The 23,853-nt window shown below is 51.5% G+C and overlaps 1 protein-coding gene across 1 annotated transcript in view; it reads left to right on the forward strand.

Annotated features, from left to right (window-relative positions):
- The window catches only part of LGR6 (leucine rich repeat containing G protein-coupled receptor 6), a 214,234-nt gene that overhangs the window by 74,959 nt on the left and 115,422 nt on the right, over nucleotides 1–23,853 (forward strand). The window contains exon 3 of the mRNA XM_014609405.3: nucleotides 6,941–7,012. Within this exon, the coding sequence (XP_014464891.3) occupies nucleotides 6,941–7,012 (72 nt within the window). The remainder of the gene's footprint in view (nucleotides 1–6,940; nucleotides 7,013–23,853) is intronic.

Below are 23,853 nucleotides of genomic sequence, written 5' to 3' on the forward strand. Positions count from 1 at the left end.
TTGCCAGGGCTCTGGCCCTTTAAAAAAAAATGCTGAGAAAAGCCCCAGGACTTGCCACTCCTGGTGCAGCCTTGGGGCTTCGGGGGCTCGTGCAGAGCCCCCCACGTGGCGTGGGACAGTGGGGATCACCCCTGCTGGCAGGAGCGCTGAGTCCTGGGGTTTCTTCAGGATTTTTTTTTCTTAAACGGCCAGAGCTGGCCCGTACAGGGAACCTGTAATGGAGCTGGGGGGGGGGGGCTCATACAGAGCCCCCCATGCAGCAGGGGGCAGCAGGGATCGCCCCCTGCCCGGCAGAACCTGCTGAGCCGGGGCATTTTTCCCCCAAGTGCCGGGAGCTGGGGCAGGCATCGCTGGGAAAGGGGCGTGGGATTTCATAGATTTATAGATTTCATAGACATTCGGGCTGGAAGGGACCTCGGAAGATCATCGAGTCCAGCCCCCTGCCCAAAGGGCAGGAAGTCAGCTGGGGTCATAGGATCCCAGCAAGATAAGTATCCAGTTTGCATATAGGATAGGTCAAATCAAATCACCGTCCCCTGAATTGGCTGAATCTGAATCCAAAACGAATACTAGCCACTTCACACAGGCCTACCAGGTAGTCCTGTTCCCTTAAGAGCATTGGCTGCGCTGCCCAAATTAATCTGAGGGGAAAGATCATTCACCCCTTTAGTGTTGTCCACAAATGGGAGGATGCATGGGTAGCTTGACGCATTGCCCTGCCCTGTGACATGAGTCGTGTGCCATAGTACTATAACCAGGGGTGGGTGAGCAGGGCTCCAGCCCCAGTAGCATCCTAGTGAGGGCACAAGGATGGTGACTGCTGCTGCTGTCCCATCCATCACAACTGCCAACCTGGCTGGTGCCATTAGACCAGCTGCTGCCACCATTCAAAGTGCAAAACTCCCTAGTTATACCTCTGCAGTGTGGCACAAGCCTCAGCTCCACAGCAGGGCACAGAAGCATTGGTGCAAGTGAAAACCAGGCCTCTAGAGCAGCTCACGAGTTGTGTTTTTTGATAAAAGACTTTTGTCATAACATGCCAAATTATTGAAACTAAGACTTTTGAGGGCCTGGGTTGATTTAGATACATTTCCTATTTGGAAAAAAAATGTCAGAGCCATGGAAATGGCTCTTCTTAACATTTTCAAAATAAAAAAGTTTATTTTTGATTTGAGGTGACTATTTTAATTTAACTAAAAGTTAACTAAGTGTTAAATTTTAAGTTACTTTATAGGGGGGAAAAAAAAAAAGTTCAAACCCCAAACAAAATGCTTCCCAGTTACAGAAAGAAAGTTACTGAATTGTCCCCATCCAGAATTATTTGGGGATTATCTTTGAGATGTCCCCCTGTTGTCTCCCTTCAGGGCAGGGACAGTTTTTGAAATGGCAATTCTTCTTGCAGGACAGGAAAAACATTTCTTACCCAGCTCTGCAGAGCGAACGTTTCAACAAAGGTCTATCCCAACTGAATGTTTCCATTCTTTGAGGATATGAATAGATGTTGCATTTGTCCCGGGACCAGCTCTGCCTGTATTTGTCCCAGAACAGAAAAAGGGTGGGATTGGCATGTACACACATTGCCTTTACAATCTGGGTTTAGTAAGCGACTGAATGCACTGCCGCTTTTCTGCCAGTGGGTAGCTGATGACAGCGCGCAGCCCGGCATGCGTTGCCCTACTCAAGTGTCCCTAGGTTCCCTGGGATTCCCTAGCACCAAGCAAAGTGCCCATTGGGTGTTTGTCTCACCAGGACTGGATGCTGAAATTGTTGCGAGTGGGACTTACTGTGCAACTTGTGTCTCAACCTATGTGCCCACTGCAACCTGCAGCTACCATTGCCACCCACCACCCCCAGCCAGTCCGCAGAATGGATCTGTATGTGGTCCTTGCCCTGCAGACCATGCTAGCCCAGTGCTGTGAGCCTGCGTGCGAGATTGCACACAGATACCCATTACAGGACCATGAGTCAGAAGCATGGCTACAGATTTTGAAGGAGCTGATCCTATCAGAGAACTTGACAGCTTATAAAAGAAGGGGATGAAGGGAATGCACTTAGCGTCCTGTATTGGATTGTTAGGGAAGCCATACCTCTCATTAAATCTTACTTGGCAAGTGAATCCAAATTGACTTAAATGGGTGTGTTCACAGAGGTGAAAAATCTGGCTGCATGACCCTGACCAAGAGCAATGAATGTCACTGATGCATTGAGGAGTTGGAACAGGCCTGCTGAGGGGCCATAGGGAGCAGAGTTAAAAATGAACTTATAGCATGTCCTTCTTTATGGCTGTGGTGAGAAAGGAAAGATCATGTCTGTGAAATTTGCAGGTGCTACTAACCTGTGATAGGTGAAAATTGTGGGGAGGGGAGGGATAGAAGGGGCCTGATTTTCTTCCCAAGTAGCATGCTAGTGACATCCTCTACCTGCTCATGAGAAGATCTGATCGATCTGTAAGAGGAAAAAGATCAAGCTATGCCAAGAAACTACAATGAAAGGGTTATTGCATGAGAAATACATTAGACAGGCAGAACAGACAACATGAGAGGGAGAGAGGTAGCAGGGGTTGGGCAAGTGCTGGACTTCATTGGTGAACAAATCCTTGTCATGGGCTGGGAGACAGCAATTTTCCTACCTCCCTGAGTGGTGAGGGCATTGTGGTGGTGATTAGGCAGATGAAATGAGGCATCAGGGCTAATTAATGCTGCCTGGAAGACTGGTGCATCATAGGAGATGTGGTGTTAATATGGATACCAAGTGATTAGGAAGGGTGGGTGCACGACGCAAGCTGAACTGCAGCTCCCACAAGGTGCCACAGCAGCATTTCCCAACTGAGATATTTCTGGGTTTGAATTATTGCCAAAGAACGGAAATTTTCCATCGGAGGGAAGAGAATGCCACACAGGGCTGGTGTAGTGCTTTGTTTCAGCTCAGAGTGAGTCTCAGGACTGTGGGAGGAACTGCAATTCCCATGCAGATCAAAGCCAATGGGAAAGTTCCCATTAGTCACTGGGTGGCAAAGATTTTGAGTCTGTCACAATCACAAAGAGCTTCAGGGAGTGAGCCAGCCACCCAGATGTTACTGCCACCCTCCACTAGTGCTTCCCCACCTCTCTCATCTACCTCTGTTGAGACAGAGCTCTGTCCTTCCTCCTGGCAATGATTTCAATGCTGTAAACTCCCATTGTCTTCAGTAGAGTCACCCTTGACTGACAAAGGGGACAGCGCAGAAGCAGGATGGGCAGGGAAGACAGGCCTGAGCCAAATCCCAGATCCACATTCTCTCCACCGAGCTGGAGATGTCTGAGATCTGGAGCTGGGGTGGGAAAAAGCCTATCTCTCCCCTTGTGATGTGGGAATGAGCGGCGAGAGGCAGCCCTTCCTAGGGCAGCGGCAGCCCACTCCCTGCGTGCCTGGAAGGGGGAATGCCCCAGCTCCATTCTTTTCCTTGTGGGCTGTTTAGCAATTCAGTCTCAATCTCTCCCAGGGAGGGGGCGGATTAAGAGATTTGTGAAGTAGGAGGTGTTAGCAGAGTTCTGAACCAGCCGCGCTTGTCAGCATCGCTGCAAGCGTTATTGAGTCCCGCCTAAATTAAAGAAAAAGGAAGAGACTCTGTCTGATTGAACTTCATGGTATTTTGGCTTCCAATGATGCATTTAATGGAAGAAATCTGCCTGCCAAGCTGGTGGCTTTCAAGTGTGTCTGGAAGGGAAGGGGGCAGGGGAAGGGAATGCAGCAAAGAGAAGGTTGCTGATTGACAATAAACAGTGGGAATGCAATGCTGAGGCCCTGTGGATCTGCACAGACAGATCATTGTGTCGCGGGTGCGCAGGACTAAATGACCTGAGAGGCTAATGACATGGAACAGGACACTAGTGTTGATGTCCTGCTGATGACAGCTGCAGGGGTGCAGCCAACTCCCCCCAGATTGCACTCCCACCCTGAGCTTTTTCCCACCAGTGGTCAGTGGGACATCTGTAAGCACATGCCTTTGCACATGTACTGAGGCACATGCTCATCCAAGGACAGTCAGCTTATGTGTGCACACACATACAACAGTCTGACTCCAAAGGTGCAGCAAAGTCTCCGGAAGCCAACGGGTGCAGCCAGCCACTCCTGCCCCGCTGCCCACTTTGAAGCAGCCTTCGCTCTGCCCCCTCTGCTGCCTGGTTGCCTCTATTTGGTAACTGGATTCTGTCTGAATCCCCCCACACACAAACACCTACCCAGCAGCATATCTGTTTGCTTGTAGGGGATCTGCAAGATATGTAGTGCTTGTTTCTTCCATGGTCACAGGTTTGTGTCCGGGGCACATACTCTTCTCCCCGCATCCCATTCTCCCCAACAGCATGTAAGAACCAGCCTTGCCACTTCTGCTTAGAGCGGCTCTGGACTGTGCCCCACCCTGCGTAGTCTCATCTTAGAGGCATCTCTTCCCCATGTGGAAATCAGCAATCAAAGGAAGCAATTACACCAAATCACACTCCCCAAGTGACAAATAGCCCAGCCTGCCAGGCGGCTTACATACCACCAAGAGCAGGTTGCAACCTGCTCCCACACATTAAAGAAACGACCCTGCGCTATTTATGCTGTTGGAGGCCTAATTATGGGAGCAATTTTCCCTGGATTCCAGAGAGGGGAGAGAGAGAGAGAGAAAGAAAGAATGAGTGAGTGAGTACTGGCACACACAAGTGTGCAAAACTATTAGCAAGTGCGGATGCCTGTGGGTGATCTCACAATCTCCTTAAATCAGTAGTGTAATGATGGATGGATGAGCAGGGCACGAGCGCTGGGCACTGCTGAGGGGAGGGTGCCTGAATGAAAATGGTGGGGTATCTCACCTTCCTGCCCCCACACCCTACATCATTTCTGCTCCAGCTCCAGCAGCAGCAGCAGGGAGTGTAGAGAAGCAGTGGTGTTTCACCGCTGAGGAGTGGCCGGCAGTTCTTTGCTGCAGGAGAGAGATGTTGCCCCCTTTTTTTCACTAAAAACGGTGACTTCTTTTTTTTTAGTTGTTCGGCTTATAGCAACAGCAGAAAAAGGGATGACATCTTCTCCCTGCAGCAGTGAACATCCAGCTACTTCTGGTGTCCTGCCTTCTCCAGAGTGGGACTGGGACAAGCAAGGTCCAGGGTGCAAAGGGGGAAGTGGGGGGGAAGAGGGTTGCAGTTCAGCCCAGGGAGCAATACTGGCCGGTTACATGTTTTGCTTAAAACCTGCCTGTGGCCTTTACAAAACACTCTTTGAAACATAGTCAAGAGCTTCTTAAATGGATCTATTTGTTACCTATGAAGTCCTGCCCAACTCATATCTAAGCCTTTTAAAAGAAGAGTTGGCTCTCTTGCCAATTTTTAGTTCCCCTGACAAGTCTGTATGCAGCAAACTTAGCTATCCAACTTTTTAGGCCTGCTAGAGGATTTATCAAACCCTTAAAGTGGCCTCGAGGTCCAACTGCCTGGTGGTGGCATAATCCTGGGAATGTTGCCATTGCTTGAGAGTCTCATGAGATTAAATGTTATTCTTAAAGCCCCAGCTCTTTGAGTCATGTGACTATAGGAATTTCAGCTTTCATTTGGGGGAAAAAGAAATCATTTCTAGGCTCGCTGATTGTGGAGATGCCTGGAAACACAATCTGAATGTGATCCTAAAAGCTCAGAAACTGGAAGGCAAAGAAAAAGATTCCAGCAGTGATTGTTCTTTCAAATCTCCATTTTTTCAAACCGGTCTCTGGGGTTTGCGACGCAACCCATGATTTGTGAATACAGAGCTGGTGACACTGCTATAGTGCAAGCAGCAGGTACTGGTAAGTGATACTGAAGAGACAAGCGGGAGAGATGTGCCCCATACTGGGGAGCAGAAGGTCTGGTGACAAGGCGTTGAGTTTAGACCTGAATGAAATTCCTGGCTCTGCAGCAGACTCACTTTGTTAACTTCGGAAACTCGCATAATCTCTGTGCCGCGGACACTATTTGTAGCAAGAAGGGAAATAAGTAGAACTGCTAGAAAATGGGATACAAATTTAGACTTCCATGAAAAATCAAAACCTAGGAATCTGTGTGAGTGTCTGAACCCAGCTTGAAACTTGCTCAGCCTTTGATTCCAGCGAGATCCAGTGGCAGTGAGATTCACAGTCTAATCCATGGTGTGAGAAAAATTCCTTTTGCATTGGTTTGTGTTTGCCACCTTTCAGCATCACCGTAAGTCTTTTTGGGCTTGGGTGGGGAAACAAATGAGAACTGCAATTTTCACTTTCCCTTCTCTGATGCAGTGCTCCTGAAACTGGTGGTACCATGCCCCCCTGGGCGTGCAGTATAGTTGTAGAGGGGCCATGAAAGGAAGGAATAGGGAAGGAGGAGATGGGAAAGAGGATATTTAAATGGAGAAAAAGAAAATAAAAGACAAAAGACATAAAACAACAGGTCACATGTTGCTAAATGGTGGCCCAGCAAGGGCAGACCAGATAAGGTAATGATTTAGGAACATCCCTTCCATGCCAGAGACAATGTGGTGGCAGCCGGTCTGTGTAAAAGAAGGAGTAGCCCCTCCTCTCCATCACTCTGCCATCACTACTGACTTTTCGAGCAATAAAGTAGGGTTTCTATTTGTATTCAATATCACTGAGCATCCTTATGGGGAAAGTATGAGTCACGACCTCTTACAAGGACAGTCACAAAGCTAATTTCTTCTCTTCTGTTTTAGTGATTGTAGAACAGGGTTCTCTCCCAGGAACTGAGCGTGGGATCACCTGTGCTGGAAGCATAGGTCTCTGCCGGTTAAGCTGAACAAGCTGGCAGTAGCAGGTCATGACATGGATACAAGCCTTAAGTTCAACATTCACAGCCTACTCCCAGAGACCTGGGAAGATTTGTAGCAAGATGTATAAGATGAGACTTGTTAAGTTTCCTCAAGGATGCTGACATGACCTTGCCTCCTCTTTTTACTGCAGGCGACTCTCTGGAAACCAGCTCTTCAGGATCCCAGGGGAAGCTTTTTCTGGCCTCTACAGTTTGAAGATTTTGTAAGTCACATTTTCTCAGCCTACTGTTTTTACTATCCATCAGACAACAATACCTTTTGTCGACAAGACATGGGGCTCTGCCCCATTCAGAGCCAGCTGCAATATAATATGGCACCATATTACCAGTTTCTAAATCCATGCAGGTTAAATACCAAGCCAGATGATCTTGCAGCAGCTTTGATGCACACTAGAGCTCTGTCATATCACTGGTTATAACTACAGGCAACAGCATTTTCATTTGGTACCGTAGGGAAGCCCATAGGACTGGCAAGGTCAGGTGCTGCCTGAAAATGAATAACAGACAAATGTCTGGAGGTTCAGAGTTTGGACACTCATCTGAAGAGCCAGGCCAAAAGCTGGAGCATTTACCTGGAGTTTATTCAGGACTTGCTCCAGCCCACTGAAGGTGAGAGGTCAAATGCAAAAAACATGCCTGGATAGAGGCCAAGCTACCATTGCATCAGCATCTCCCAAACACTAATTCATTCAGGATTTAGGATTCAGGATGAATCCTGATTCATCCCCATCAGGATGAATCAGGGTTCCCCTTAACAGGCCTACAGAGTTCTCTAATAGGCCGTAGACAATATCCTGCTGGGTACAAGATAGAGACTCCTGTCCCTTGCACCGGCTCTCTCTGCAGCCACGCCATTCTGCTGCCCAAAGAGGAAGGTAGTGGGGCCTGGGAACAGCCCTGTCCACGGTGTCATAGGACTAGCAACTCACGGGCAGACTTCTTTCCTGACATAATTTCACAGCACACATGGGAGTCCTACCAGGCATGAATTCGCACTGCTCTCTGCAGCTACCAGACAGTCCAGCCGCAGCCTCTGCTTAGCACCTAGTTCCTTTTTCTTGCTTTCAATACACATTCTTCACATTTCCCCTGCAATAAACATTTCACCCCGGAGGGGATGTTTTGAACTCAACCGCAATGTGAAATTGTCCTCATTGGCCCAGTTTATATGAAGCAAGCAGGTACAAACCTGCTCTCGGGATTACAGAGTACAGTGCTGTTTACTAGACCTTCTGAAGATGTAAAGCATGAATCCTGCCCTAAATCTCTAGGCTTAGCAGTGAGCTCCTTCTTTATCCACTGCCTGCATTAGGCAATGAATCAAAGGAACTGAGGAAAAACCGCAGCTCACCCACCCAATTTCAACAAGAGGAACTTTCTACTTGGGGAACTTGTGGGCTTTGAAAGCCTCTTTTGATCAATTCATATTAGAGTCACTCCCAGCCAGCTAATGATGCAGAACATAGGAAGGATGAAGCCTGCACAGCATCCCCTGCAGACTACAGTAATAACAACAAGCCAGCTCTGCCTTGCACAGGACTGTCCAACTTCTGAGTGGGTGGGGGCCACCTACCACGCTGGCCACAGGCCCCCAGGGTGCACACCACACAAGCTGCATGCCACGGAGGCCTCACACCACGCGGGCTCCCTCAGGCCACTCTCTCCTGTGCTGTGGGACCAGTGCAGCTCCCCCACCTCATGTGCAGCATGAGCCCTTCTCCATTGCTGCAGCTCTCACTGCCCACTCCTACCATGCTGCCCAGCCACAGAAAACCCTGCCACTGCAGCAGCAGGAGCAATGGGGAGGAGTAGATTCATAGATTCATAGATGTTAGGGTCGGAAGGGACCTCAATAGATCATCGAGTCCGACCCCCTGCATAGGCAGGAAAGAGTGCTGGGTCTAGATGACCCCAGCCAGATACCTATCTAACCTCCTCTTGAAGACCCCCAGGGTAGGGGAGAGCACCACCTCCCTTGGGAGCCCGTTCCAGACCTTGGCCACTCGAACTGTGAAGAAGTTCTTCCTAATGTCCAGTCTAAATCTGCTCTCTGCTAGCTTGTGGCCATTATTTCTTGTAACCCCCGGGGGCGCCTTGGTGAATAAAACCTCACCAATTCCCTTCTGTGCCCCCGTGATGAACTTATAGGCAGCCACAAGGTCGCCTCTCAACCTTCTCTTGCGGAGGCTGAAAAGGTCCAGGTTCTCTAGTCTCTCCTCGTAGGGCTTGGTCTGCAGGCCCTTGACCATACGAGTGGCCCTTCTCTGGACCCTCTCCAGGTTATCCACATCCCTCTTGAAGTGCAGCGCCCAGAATTGCACGCAGTACTCCAACTGCGGTCTGACCAGCGCCCGATAGAGGGGAAGTATCACCTCCCTGGACCTATTCGTCATGCATCTGCTGATGCACGATAAAGTGCCATTAGCTTTTCTGATGGCTTCGTCACACTGCCGACTCATGTTCATCTTGGAGTCCACTAGGACTCCAAGATCCCTTTCCACCTCTGTGCCACCCAGCAGGTCATTCCCTAGGCTGTAGGTGTGCTGGACATTTTTCCTCCCTAGGTGCAGCACTTTGCATTTCTCCTTGTTAAACTGCATTCTGTTGTTTTCTGCCCACTTGTCCAACCTGTCCAGGTCTGCCTGCAGCTGTTCCCTGCCCTCCGGCGTGTCCACTTCTCCCCACAGCTTTGTGTCATCTGCAAACTTGGACAGAGTACATTTGACTCCCTTGTCCAAGTTGCTGATGAAGACATTAAAGAGGATCGGTCCAAGGACCGAGCCCTGCGGGACCCCACTGCCCACACCCTTCCAGGTCGAAACCGACCCATCTACCACGACTCTTTGGGTGCGGCCCTCTAGCCAATTCGCCACCCACTGGACTGTGTAGTCATCCAAGTCTCAGCCTCTTAACTTGTTCACCAGTATGGGGTGGGATAGCGTATCGAAGGCCTTCCTGAAGTCTAAGTATACGACATCCACCCCTCCTCCTGCGTCCAGGCGTTTCGTAACCTGGTCATAGAAAGAGACTAGATTGGTCAGGCACGATCTGCCTGCCACGAACCCATGCTGGTTTCCCCTCAGCATAATTTGTCCTGCCGGGCTCTCACAAACGTGAGCCTTGATAATTTTTTCAAAGATTTTGCCGAGGATGGAGGTGAGACTGACTAGCCTATAGTTGCCCGGGTCCTCCTTCCTCCCCTTCTTGAAAATGGGGACCACATTGGCCCTTTTCCAGTCCTCCTGGACTTGGCCCGTGCGCCACGAGCGTTCGAATATTCCCGCCAGTGGCTCTGCAATGATGTCGGCCAGTGCCTTCAGCACCCTCGGATGGAGCTCATCCCGGCCTGCCAACTTAAAGGCATCCAGTTTTTCCAAGTGTCTCTGCACCATCTCAGGGTCTACGCATGGAAGTCTGGCACCTTGCTGCTGCCTCTCTACAACCCCAGTGAGAGACTTGTCGTGCCCCCTCACTTAGGAACACTGAGGCAAAGAACTCGCTGAGGAGTTCAGCCTTGTCCCCCCTGTCTGTCACCAATTGTTTCTGCCCATTTAGCAGGGGTCCTATTCCTCCCTGGGTCTTCCTTTTACTCCCTATATATCTAAAAAACAATTTCTTGTTGTCCTTTACTTGGGATGCCATCCTCAGCTCCATGGTAGCTTCGGCCCGTCTAACTGCCTCCCTACAAGCGCGAGCAGAGGAGGTATATTCGTCTTTGGGGATCTCGCCCTGTTTCCACTTTTTATGTGCTCCCCTTTTGGCCCTTAGGCTGCCCTGGATTTCTCTGGTCAGCCAAGGAAGCCTCCTGGCCCCTTTCCCTCTTTTTCTTCGCATCAGGATCATCTCGCTTTGTGCCCGAAGGATCGTTTCCTTAAGGCACAGCCACCCTTCTTGGGCTCCCATCACTTCAAAACTCCTACTCTGCAGCGTAGTGTCTGGGCAAGTGCCTGGGAGCTGCACATTAACCCCTGATGGGCCTGAGTGGCTGATGGATCACCAGTTTGTCAGCCCTGGCCTACAGATACCAGGGAAGGCTGCAAGACTTCCCCATCCTTCTTCTGTGATAGGCAGGGTGGGTTCTGCACTCTCAAAAGTGGGTGTGCTTCAACCCCAGCCTAGAGCATCCCCACACAATGGAGAAATTAAGAAGGAAAATGCACATAGAAACTGGAGCCTCCAAATCCAGTTGTTCCAAGCCCCTCTTGTCATCTTGGTCTTTCTGTCACTGAGGGAGTGAATGAAAAAAAAGCCCAGTGCCTCCTGCTGGGAGTCTTGTTTCCCTGCTTCCTCCAGACTGTCTCTAGCATAAGCCCAGCACACAGCAAAGTGGAGTCCTACTTTGCCATGCACAATCCAGCTGTACCTCCCACTTCCCCAGCAACGCTGAGGACAGCAAAGGGAAGAGAATCAAGGCTTGACCATGTCCTAGTAGCCACCCACGCACTGGGGGGTTGGGGCCATGCAGGCCTCTGTATTGACACAGCCAAGGCAGGGTCCTGGCCCGTTGGAAGGTGCTTCGAAGCAATCAAGGCTCTCTGTGCCATCACCTCCACCTAGTTGAGGAATGGGGACTCCTGCGTACCCACAGATGCTGGGACAACATAATGTCCTACAAAGTGTCCAAGAGGCAGAAAGGGCTGGCAAAGGGAAGGTTAAAATCTCCCCTCAGAGCTAAACTAGAGGGGATAACAAGATGAGGAGGATGGCCCTTTACATATATGAGCAGTGATGGGTCCTTTGAAGGGGCTTTTTGCTTTCAAACAGCAACTCACTGTCTTGCCTGCCTTTTGTGCGGGCCGAGCCCCGATCCCACCTTTGTCGCCATGTGTGGCGGCAATTCCGATCCCATTCTCATTGCCACGTGCGAGCCGGGGGCGAGCCGGGCCCGTCTTCGTCGCACGCAGGCTGTGGCCGGCAGCCCGGGCACGCGGGGCTGGAGAGAACTGCAGAGCGGTTCGGCACGTGCAAGCTAGAATTAGTTACAAAGGTGTAATGGTTGATTGAAAAGATTGTTTACTTACACCCAAAGATGGTAGTGGTGTAGGCTGGACAGGTTTCCAGGCACAGCTCCCGCTTAGATCCTCGCTAGAGGAACACGACAAATCAATTGCTCCCACGGAGTTGTTCAGGCTCCGCGGGTCCGGTTCGTAAAGTTTCCCCGGAGTTACTTAGGCTCTGCGGGTCCGAAGTTTCATAGATTTCATAGATTTCATAGACATTAGGGCTGGAAGGGACCTCGGAAGATCATCGAGTCCAGCCCCCTGCCCAAAGGGCAGGAAGTCAGCTGGGGTCATAGGATCCCAGCAAGATAAGCATCCAGTTTCATCTTGAAGGTGTTCAATGAAGGCGCTTGAATGACCTCCGGCGGCAGGCTGTTCCAGACCTTGGGGGCTTGGACAGTAAAGAAATTCTTCCTTATGTCCAGCCTGAAACGATCTTGTAGTAGTTTGTGACCATTCGACCTCGTCATCCCTTGGGGCGCTCTGGTGAACAAACCTTCCCCCAGATACTGGTGGTCACCCCTGATAAACTTGTAGGTGGCCATCAGATCACCCCTGAGCCTGCGCTTTTTCAGGCTAAAGAGCCCCAGGGCTCTCAGCCTGTCATCGTAGGGTCTGCTTCCCTGACCTCTGATCATGTGCGTGGCTCTTCTCTGCACTCTCTCAAGCTTCTCCACATCCTTTTTGAATTGTGGAGCCCAAAACTGGACGCAGTACTCCAGCTGCGGCCTCACTAAGGCCGAGTACAGGGAGAGAATGACGTCCCGGGATTTGCTTGAGAAGCATCTATGGATGCAAGCCAGCATTTTGGTCGCTTTACTAGCCACCGCATCGCATTGCAGGCTCATGTTCATCTTGTGGTCAATGATGACCCCCAAGTCTCTTTCTTCCATAGTGCTAGCCAACACAGCACTGCCGAGCCTATAAGGATGCTGCAGGTTTTTTTTCCCAAGGTGGAGAACCTTGCATTTATCGGCGTTGAACACCATCAGATTCTCGTCCGCCCACTTGCTGAGCCTGTCCAGGTCGGCCTGGATTGCCCGCCTGTCTTCTGGTGTGGATGCTTTGCCCCAAAGTTTGGTGTCATCTGCGAACTTGGCCAGTCCGCTTCTGACTCCAGTGTCCACACCATTAATGAAGATGTTGAACAGTATGGGTCCAAGGACAGAGCCCTGGGGGACCCCACTGGTTACAGGACACCACGATGAGTGACTTCCATCAATTACTACCCTCTGGGTCCGACCCCGGAGCCAATTTTCCAGCCAGTGGATCATGGAGGACCCAAGGCGACAATTGGCCAGTTTCTCCAAGAGACGATCATGGGACACCAGATCGAAGGCTTTTTTGAAGTCAAGATATATGACATCAATCTCATCTCCCTTGTCCAGGTGATAGGTCACCTGGTCGTAGAAAGAAATGAGATTGGTCAAGCAAGACCTACCCGCGACAAACCCGTGCTGGCTATCCCTTAAGATGTTGGCGTCGGCCAGTCCATTAAGGATGGCCTCTTTAATAAACTTTTCTAAAATCTTCCCCAGGATAGAAGTCAGGCTGATGGGCCTATAGTTAGCCGGATCCACTTTCCTCCCTTTCTTGAAGATAAGCACCACATTGGCCTTCTTCCAGTCTTCGGGCACTACACCAGAGCGCCAAGAGTTTTCAAAGATCCGCGCTAGAGACTGGGCTATGATGCTCGCCAGCTCCTTGAGTACCCTGGGGTGAAGATTGTCAGGGCCGGCTGACTTGAAGGTATCCAGCTTCTCAAGATGTTCCTTCACAAAGTCAGCATTAATGGAGGGCAGGGGATCACCCTCACCCGGACTTCCCGGCCCTGTAGCAGGCATGGGCATCCCATGGGGCTGATGAAAGACCGACGCAAAGTACCTATTTAATAGGTTGGCTTTTTCCTGGGCGTCAGTTGTCAGTTGCCCCATCTGGTTCAGCAGGGGTCCAACGTTGCCCCTGCTTTTCCTCCGGCTCCCCACATATCTGAAAAAGGACTTTTTATTGTCCTTGATGCTCAAAGCTAGCTGGAGTTCAGTTGCAGCCTTGGCTTTCCTGGTCAGCTCCCTACAGGACCGGACCAGTGCAGAATAATCCTCCTTGGAGGTGACTCCCATCCTCCATCCTTTGTAGGCCTTTCTTTTTAGCCTCAGGAGGTCTGCTAGGTCCCTGGAGAGCCAGGGGGGCTGCTGTGCCCTCTTGCTGCCTTTCCTCCGAGATGGAATAGACTTAGTTTGTGCATTGAGGATCGCTCCCTTGAGGAGCAACCACTCTTCTTGAACTCCCCTCTCCCTGTGGTCACAGTCCCTTAGGGCCTCACTGACAAGCCTCCTGAGCTTGTCAGAGTCGGCTTTCCAGAAGTCAAGGACTTGCGTGTTGCTGACTGACTTGCCAGCTTTTCGGCGGATGTTGAAGGTGATCAGCTTGTGGTCGCTGTCACCCAGCTTCCCATCGATCACTAGGTCGCCGACTAGGTCCTCCCCAGTAGCCAGTACCAGGTCGAGCAGCGCTTTGCCTCTCGTTGGCCCATAGACTTCTTGAGTCAGGTAGAGGTCATCCACGCATAAGAGGAAGCTCTACGACCGCTCAGATTTTGCTGAGCGATCCTCCCACGAGATGTCTGGGTAATTGAAGTCACCCATGACAACCATGGTCCTGGAGCAAGCTGCCTCAGCCAGTTCCTGGGCAAACTCCTGGTCAAGCTCAGGACTTTGGGTGGGAGGTCTGTAATAGACTCCCACCATTGTGTCCCCTGTGCTGTGTTCCCCACAGATTTTAACCCAGAGAGTCTCCAGCCGTCCACCCTGGTCACCAATATCGGCTTGCAGGGACGCGTAGCTTTCCTTAACATAGAGAGCTACACCCCCGCCCCTTTTCTCTACACGATCCCTCCTGTACAGGGTATAGCCATCTATCCCCGTGGTCCAGTCGTGGGTGGAGTCCCACCAGGTCTCTGTTATCCCTATGACATCGTAATTGTTTGCACTGAGCAGGAGAATGAGTTCCTCCTGCTTATTCCCCAAGCTCCTGGCATTAGTGTACAGGCAGGCAAGTGCCCCCCGGGGGACTCCTTCCTTGCCCACAGATTTTACCAGGGCTGGGGCTGGGGTGGGCTCCCTTGAGCGCCGTGATCCGCTGGCTTTGCAAGGATTGCTCAGCGGGCCAGCAGTGGCGGTAGTCCCCCTGCCCCACAACGGGCTTAGTTTAAAGCCCGGTGGAGCAGGTCAGCCAGTCTGGCTGAGAAGAGCCTCCTCCCTAGGGGAGAGAGGTGGAGACCATCTCTTTCCAGCAGCTCGCTGCCTCTCTCGCCAAAGAGCGGGCTGTGGTCATGAAAGCCGAAGCCTTCCTGATGACACCAGCACCGCAGTCTTTGGTTGACCACATAGATCCTCCTGTCCCTTCTCATCCCATAGCCTGAGACTGGGAGGATCGATGAGAACACCACCTGCGCCCCCAGACCCTTAAACCCCGCTCCCAAATCCCTGTAGCGCCTCACGATCTGGCTGGGAGCGCTCCGAGCCGTGTCATTGGTGCCCACATGAATAAGGAGCATGGGATAGTGCTCTGTGGGTTTGAGGAGCTTGGGGATTCTCTCCACAATGTCCCGGTTACAGGAAAGGGATACGTCTAGGATTGCGATCAGCAACGGGGAGAGGCTAGAAGCGAAAGCTCCGTAGGTTCGGTTCTGTCGCCTCTCTTGCCTGCTTAGGGGAGGCGCGTCGGGTCCACGAGGGTCCGCAGCGCTTGGAGATATTCACACAGAATCTCTCTTGTCCTCCCTCCTCCGGCTTGGGCGGAAACTACCCAAGCCTTTTGTACGGCTAGCAAGCCAATCGCTAGCCGCCACGTGTGCCTATATTGGGAATTGGCCAATAATGTGGCGCGAATCCGAATACAAATGGCGGGAACTCCTTTGCAGCGTGTATCACCATGATGCAAAAGAAATGCACCCTGCAAAGAAGCTGTAATTTGGCAGGAAATCCCCCGTTGCACCAGAGCTCTCTCTCGCAGCAGAGAACTCTACCGTGCAAAGAAAGCGACAAATAGCGGGAAATAATTTAGCGTTGCCGAAGCGCACACACAAACAAAAATCACAACTTTGGGTTGTGACATCCCCCCTTGCTGAGAGCATAGCTAAATTATGCCATACTCTTTCGAGCAATCTAGAAGTTTTGTCGATCGTCAAACGAGTAAACAAGCCAACAAACAAATACACAAACATAAAATTCGCTGTCCTGGGATCTAGTTACATGACAATCAAGAAATAATAATCAACATAAACACATAATCTGATTCATAACAAAATTGCACGATCAGGGCTTCAGTGGGCGTCGTGACAAAGTCGTACGTCAGGCCCTCACTTCTTCCGGTGGCGTCATCCCTGTCAGGGCTCCTCCTCGCCACGCGCTCTGAATTCTGGATCTGTAAACAAAAACTCTCAAAACAGATTAATGACCTTATTCAACAAACGTAAACAATTTTAAACGATTTTCATGGCTTAATTAGACAAAATCGTCGAAGATTCATCATCCGGTTCTTCCAAATAACGGAAACCTAACTATAAGCTAACTGCCATTGGCCTGCGTCCCCTAAAATCCGAAGCTGCCGCTTGTTGAGTCCGGAACGCTGTAGGAGAAATCCAAACATGTATCGCTCCTCTAGGGTTCTCGGTGGCAGTGGTGGGAGATCGGATCCACGTCGTCTGGTGTCTTGGGGCCTGATCGGGTGTTGACAGTCCCGATCATAAGACAATCTTGGCTCCATCAGGATACGCAGTCTTGGCAATTGACAAAGAAAATTACTCACGGGTTGATTTACCATTGGACTGAGCAGAATTCGAAGAACGACGATGTTCTTTTGTCCGTAGATCTTGAGACAACTGTCTAGGCTGTGAGAGGTTAGTGGAACGGTTCCAGGATCTCACAAGTGACGGTGAGGCCATGGTCTTATTCGCTGGAGTGATGTCAATCCCAGCGCACGTGCTCTTGGGTTCCAAGCACAGTACGAGACGTCGATCATTGCCAGCATAAGGTGATCTGCGCCGGTATATTCTGGCCGTCCTGCACGCCACACGTGGGCCTTTTGACTAATCAGTCCTGCGACAAGCGCTGGCAGTGGAATAGGCCAGTGAGTATTACATGTTATCATGTCGATGGCGGTGACATGTCCTCTACTCCACGAAGCTTGTCTAACCAAGAAGCTTGCTTCTTCTTGGTTCAGCAGGTCAGATCCAAGTTCCACGACTAAACGTCCCAACCACACAGCTAGAGTCTCTTCAGGTTGAATTTTTGATGCTCTACATAAATCCTGCAACTCAGCTCTGGTGCGAGCATAATAAGTAGTAGCAACTTGGTTAGTTGTTGTAGAACAAGCTGCTTTTTCGGGAGTCGATGCTGTCATAGGCTGAACTGCTGCCGCAGGGGCTACTGTTGCTGTCGTTACTTCAGGCAGGAGGGGCGGATGCTCTCCTCCGCTTGACTCTCTCCTTCGTCGGCAGGAAGGCGTGGTCGGCCGGGACGCCGCTGCATCGCTAGGTGGGGTTGCCGGCGACGACGCTGCATCGATGGGCAGAGTCGCTGACCGAACTCTCGCGGGTTCGTTAGAAGCTCCACCCTTCTTTTCCGGTTCTTCCACGCGGTCTCCCTCTTGCTCGGCACCATCTTGGCCTGGCGTTTCAGGCTCCTTTTTCTCAGCCGCTTCTTTGACCGATCGGATCGCCATCTGCAGCTGGGTTTTCAAACTTAAATTCTTTTGCATTAGGTTCATTATAGTATGAATAGTTGCGCTACCTTCTCCCCCCTTGTCGTACCGCAAGGCCACTCTTTCATTCGCAGGGCGCTCCTCCGTCTCCAAATCTTCGTGGAGCTCAGATGGAAGCTCGCGACCCCGTAATCTAGACATTACCATGCACGGGGAGAACGGGCCGATGGGCTCCGGTTCTTCACTCTCCCAAGCATATCGTAGGCATCGGGCACACTCCCGGGTGAAAGTCGGGTTCGTTTCGCCCGCCGGGTTGGGTCCGGCGAGGGACACAGTATCGAGGGGCCTAAACAGGACCCGCTTGTCTCTCATTATACACCCGAACGCTGCAGGGAGCAAATACACTTCCCTTTCTCTTGGGGCTCCATCTTCGGAGATTCCCTCTTCTCCCTTTAGCGACAAACGGCCGCTTACAAATCTTTCACCCGTTCCGCCCACCTGGTGGTAAGCGATATGGATCTCTAATTCTTCAAAGCTTTTCACTTGGCGTTGGTTATCGCGCCAAGGGCAGTTCCTAACCAATTCTAACTCTAGCGTATTCTCTCTTGATCCCGTCTGGGTCGCTACGTGCACATTCTCTCCCGATCCCATCCTCGTCGCCATGTGCGGGCCGGGCCCCGATCCCACCTTTGTCGCCATGTGCGGCGGCGATTCCAATCCCATTCTCGTCGCCACGTGCGAGCCGGGGGCGAGCCGGGCCCGTCTTCGTCGCACGCGGGCTGTGGCCGGCAGCCCGGGCACGCAGGGCTGGAGAGAACTGCGGAGCGGTTTGGCACGTGCGAGCTAGAATTAGTTACAGAGGTGTAATGGTTGATTGAAAAGATTGTTTACTTACACCCAAAGATAGTATTGGTGTAGGCTGGATAGGTTTCCAGGCACAGCTCCTGCTTAGATCCTCGCTAGAGGAACACGACAAATCGATTGCTCCCACGGAGTTGTTCAGGCTCCGCGGGTCCGGTTCGTAAAGTTTCCCCGGAGTTACTTAGGCTCCGCGGGTCCGAAGTTACAGGAAAGGGATACGTCTGGGATTGCAATCGGCGACGGGGAGAGGCTAGAAGCGAAAGCTCCGTAGGTTCGGTTCTGTCGCCCCTCTTGCCTGCTTAGGGGAGGCGCGTTGGGTCCGCGAGGGTCCGCAGCGCTTGGAGATCTTCACACAGAATCTCTCTTGTCCTCCCTCCTCCGGCTTGGGCGGAAACTACCCAAGCCTTTTGTACGGCTAGCAAGCCAATCGCTAGCCGCCACATGTGCCTGTATTAGGAATTGGCCAATAATGTGGCGTGAATCCGAATACAAATGGCGGGAACTCCTTTGCAGCGTGTATCACCATGATGCAAAAGAAATGCACCCTGCAAAGAAGCTGTAATTTGGCAGGAAATCCCCCGTTGCACCAGAGCTCTCTCTCGCAGCAGAGAACTCTACCGTGCAAAGAAAGCGACAAATAGCAGGAAATAATTTAGCGGTGCCGAAGCGCGCACACAAACAGAAATCACAACTTTGGGTTGTGACACCTTTCTACTGCTGGGAACGTGCAGCCTCCCAGAGCTTCTGCTGCATGTGCTGGATTTCTGGCCCTGGTTGCTGTGGTGTGTAAGGCTGTCGTGTGCTTCTGATTTACAGCCTTCCTCCTGGAGCTGCTCTAATTGTTTTCTGTAAGGATATTGCCGGCTTCCTGGGAGTGAGGTCATTGGCAGATGCAGTTGTGTCTCCGCTCCAGACTCACTACTGGTTTCTGCCTCCTCCTCCCCACTTATTATTTTGCTACCATGAGAGAGAGGCACATGAAGAAGGGGCTACAGATTGGCAGGATGATCTCTGAGGACTAAGTGGGATTTGAAAAGCCACCAGGACTGGTGTGAGCATTAGGGGATGGAGCAGTCTCTCAGCCTTCATGGCCACTTTCCACCCCAGGGTTGCTGAATGCTGTTCTATCAGGCAGGGACAGGAAACTGGGTCCTTCACTCAGCTTTGCCGTTCATCTGCTGAGGGATTTGGGGCAAGACAGGTCCCCCTTGCTGCCTCTGTTTCCTTTCCCAACCTATGCCTGCCTTTCCTGCTCAGGCTGTAAGCCTGTCAGGGCAGGAATCATCTCTGGCTGTGTGTAGACAAAGCACCTGCCACAATGGGGTTAGGCTGGGGCTTCTTCATACTGTTGTGATACAAATCTCCATGACACCCTCTGAGAGAACGATAGCACTGATGACATTTTGCAGAAGGGGAAAATGAGGCACAGACAGCTGAAGAATGGGACCTGTATCAGAGCAAGAGTATCTTGCATCAGCCTACCACCAGTTCCTTCCACCTTCCCCTGAAGCATGTGCTGCTGCTGATGGCCAGAGGATGCCAGATCCACCCCAGTGGAACAGGAATCATTTCACTGGGTCATTGGGCCACATTCTGTGCTGTCATGACCTATGGAGGAAATTGGGTTTAAATTGTCAAAACTACAGGTGTAAAGGACTCAGCGATGCACGTGACACCAAATACACGCTCAGGTGTTGCACTGATTCTGTATTCAATCATGCCCTGCATATTGTGGAGCCATTCACACCTATGCAAAGTGGGTGTGAGAAGGCTTCTCTCTAGCCTGACAGCATTAGACACCCCCCTGGTGAACAGTGACCTGGCCTTGGTTATATGCACTTCTTTTCACCTCCTAGCTAAACTACAGCAGTGCAGTGTACCTGGGCATAAATCGTTTCGCAGTGAAGGCTAAGCTGTTGAGGGTTAGCTTTTATTGCCATGGGATAAGAGCATCACCATGGGCAGTTACTGCTTTAATGTATCGGTGCACCCCTGCCCTGCAGTATGTCTCCTCAGCTACATGGGCTAGCCCAAGCACATCTGCCTTCCCCCTGGCTCCCTACACCTACAGAATATCTTGTGGAATAGCAGGTCCAGCTCAGAGGACTCATCCTTATCTTCAAGGGACTCCATGGCCTGATTCTCAGGATAGCTTTAAGAGCCTCAGCCTCTTGGATAACAACTGCAGTGCTAGCTCCACTCCCCAGGCCAAGGGGACTTTCTGTATTAGAACTGACCTGCACAAGAGACCAAGTGTTCTCAGGAGCCTGTCCCAGAGAGTGTGATGAATTCCCATGGGACCTATGGACCACCACAAACATCCCCACCTTTCACTGCAAGTGCCAGGTGTCCTCCATCTTGCCTTCCCTGCTGCAAGCATGTGCACCTTGGAGGTAGTACCTAGGGACTGAATTGCCAGGGTGTGTGGGAGAAGAGAGCCCTGGGGCATGGGGTATTAAAAAGCAAGATGTATCCCACAGTCTGAGATATCCCTGCAGATGAACTATCCCAGGGCATCAGCAATCTGGGGCTGCTATATATCATGCAATATTAGACCTGAAATGACATGAGCTATTTCAGGACATGAGCTGCTTTAGAAATACTCAAATGGGGTTGTCTGCGGGGTGAAATCTGTTCTGCCGAAAGGGTGCCTCTTTGTCAGCCCTGAAGATTGAGGTCCTCAATCTATGGGCACGCAGGCCTGGCAGGTGTAGTGACAGTGCCTGCCTCCATCCCCTTTGTCTACTTAGTGGTCCTACCACCATGCTTCAGGCCCATGATGTGGCACAGAAGAGCTCAACCTCCACCCAGTCCAGTGAGGAGGGCATGCAATATTCATCCTTTGGAAACTGGACCAGGTGGGCACCCGCCCTCTCACACGGGACCCCCTCTATCAGTGGGGAGTGACTTTGGATACTAGTGCCCCCACCCCGGTGTTCTCAGGGGAGCAATTCAAAGCTCTGGGGTCAAGCAGGAGTGACCCCACTGTGGTCTGTGGGACTGGTTCTCTCTAGCTGTCACTTGGCTGGATCACTGTGTCCATGGGGTAGGGGATGCACAGGGCAAAATGCCCTGCAATACCAGGCCCACCAAGACACTCTGGCTGGCTCATGGCAGTCTGCTGTCCTCCTGGCTTGGCCAGCTAGTTATGAGGGGTTGGGTGTGTGGCTGCCTTACATTGGAAGAGCAATGCAGAGTGAATACTGGTGCATCGGGCTGGTGATGCTTGTGCATCGTTCACACAGGTGTGAAGGTGTCAGGCAGAAGGAGACACAGCTGAGCAGAGTTACGCCTGCTCTACCCAAGCATGAGAAGATTGGGCCCCCTGAGTATTTTGGTTAAGAGTCACGGAGGCAGGTTGCAAAGTGTCTGGGAGTCCTGCAAGCACAAGAGGCTGATGCTGATTCTGGAGAGGAGAGTGGGGAACAGCATGGGAAGCATTCCTCCTGTTATTAAATGAGCAGCTTTCCCCAGGAGGCATGTAGAGAAGCATGAATGGATGCTGTCTCTTTAAATCCTCTCCCCAGCCTGCTTGCCTGGAGAGGTAGGTGAGCAGCCCTTGATCTAGTCTCTCTTCCTTTCATCTTGCTCAATCCTGACAAACAATCAAGGGAGCTGGCAGAGGCCTTTGCGAAGGGGAATGACAGTACCCCCCTGGCCTGCCCAGCCTTCCCCCTCCCTGGCCCTCAGGGCTGCCCTGTGTGCTTGTAGACAGTGCGGTGTATGTGGGGATCCCAAGGAGAAATGGGGCTGGCAGTCATGTAGTGATGCTTGGGCACGCTGACAGGGACCTGGATCCAGAGGGAACCATGGAGCTGACTTAATTTTCCTGACAGCCAAAGGCACAGAGCCATCTAGTTGGGGATGGTCCTGCTTTGAGTAGGGGGTTGGATTAGATGGCTAGATGATGTCTTGAGGTCCCTTCTAACCCTAATTTTCTATGATCTCTGAGGGCCCTGGCCTCACATTTATTAACAGGCTACGCTCACCTTTGCCTTCTGGCTGCCCAGCCTCAAGAGGAGGCTGGAGCGTGCTCTGGGCACTGCATCACCCATGACCTGGTGGTTAGAGCACTTTGCTGGGAAGCCAGAGGTGCAGGTTCAAACGTGGGGGTGCCTAGAGCTCCTGCTCTGGTGGGTCTTCTGCTCTGGGCAAGGGGCCCATGCTGGGGTGCAAGTGAGAGAGCCCTTTGTCTCCTACACCAAGTACCCTCTAGTTGTGGATTTGCTGCAGATCACATTGCAGGACTTAGGCAGCTTCACATGCATCTGCAGGTCATTCTGTCCCCACTCAGAGCCTATGTGGCCAAAGTGCAGTCTACAGAGCATCCTCCAAGGGGAGCACATGATGAGTGCAGCTATCAAGGTGCAGATACAACCCAGCCTGTGTGTAGGTGCCTAAAAGTGTAGTTACTGCACTTCGCGGGTGTGACTTCAGCAGCAAGGATGCAACAGAATTTCGACCTGAGCCCGAACCTCTGTGCTTTGAGCTGCTCCCAGGCTGTCCACTTTGCCTAATTGCTGGTCTCTTCTACACACACCTGAGAGCAAGTGGCCAGGGCTTATTTTGTTATCTGTGGACCCAGGGTTAGAAGGGAAGCCATATAGACATGCCCTTAGTGCAGTAATGCGTAGCCAGGATGCTGCAGGAGAACAATGAAATGTTGTTGATTTTCTGAGTTTTTTCTGGAAAATGCTGTTATTTTTCTGTCCTCAAAAACCAAGTGAGAACTAAGCACTGGCATTTTCCAAGGGATGCCTTGAGTCGACTGAGGACCTTAAGTCTAAAAAAAGGTTGAGAACCACTGCTTTAGAAATTGGGTCCTCTCTAAACTGTCCTGTCTGTTTGTCCATCCGATTACCATGGGCAAGGCCCACCTGGCTAACTAGTAGCCCCCTTTTATGGGGGGCTAAAGCACGAATGGAACAACTAAATTCTTGGGACAACTAATGAAAAAAACAGGGTAGGAGTGTTGTGTGGGTCAAAGGGTCAAAACATGAAAATAAGTGTGCCTGCAGGGAAAACCGAGCAGAGCCCCCTGGGCTGCAGCCACTGGTCCTCAAAGGCATCCAAGGAGCCGGTGGATGCCTCCCAGTGGTGCTCTGCCTGGAAATGTGCATGGATAAGTGAGAGGAAAGCAGCCCCGCAGTCACCTTCCTGGCCAGAGCCTCCTTCCTGGTCAAGTACAGGGCCCACTTGGTCAGGGCCATCTCTAACTGTCCTGTGTGCCTTTGAGTCTAAGAGGACAGACAGCTCCTGCCAGCAGCCCTAAGCCAGGTGGGCATTTGCAGGGCCTAAGGGAGTCCCTGCCCAATTCTGGATGGCAGCACCATGAGAGAAGGATGGTCCCATTCAGGGGAAGGAGCTTGCATCAAGCATGGAACCGAGCAGATTGAATCTTCAATGCGCAAAGGCAACAGAACAGGGAGGTTTGCTTCAGGGTATCATGTAAATGGCTGCAAAGGCCTAGAAGAGAGCTT

The sequence above is a fragment of the Alligator mississippiensis genome, chromosome 14 (genome assembly GCF_030867095.1).
Source record: "Alligator mississippiensis isolate rAllMis1 chromosome 14, rAllMis1, whole genome shotgun sequence".
Classification (NCBI taxonomy): Eukaryota; Metazoa; Chordata; order Crocodylia; family Alligatoridae; genus Alligator; species Alligator mississippiensis.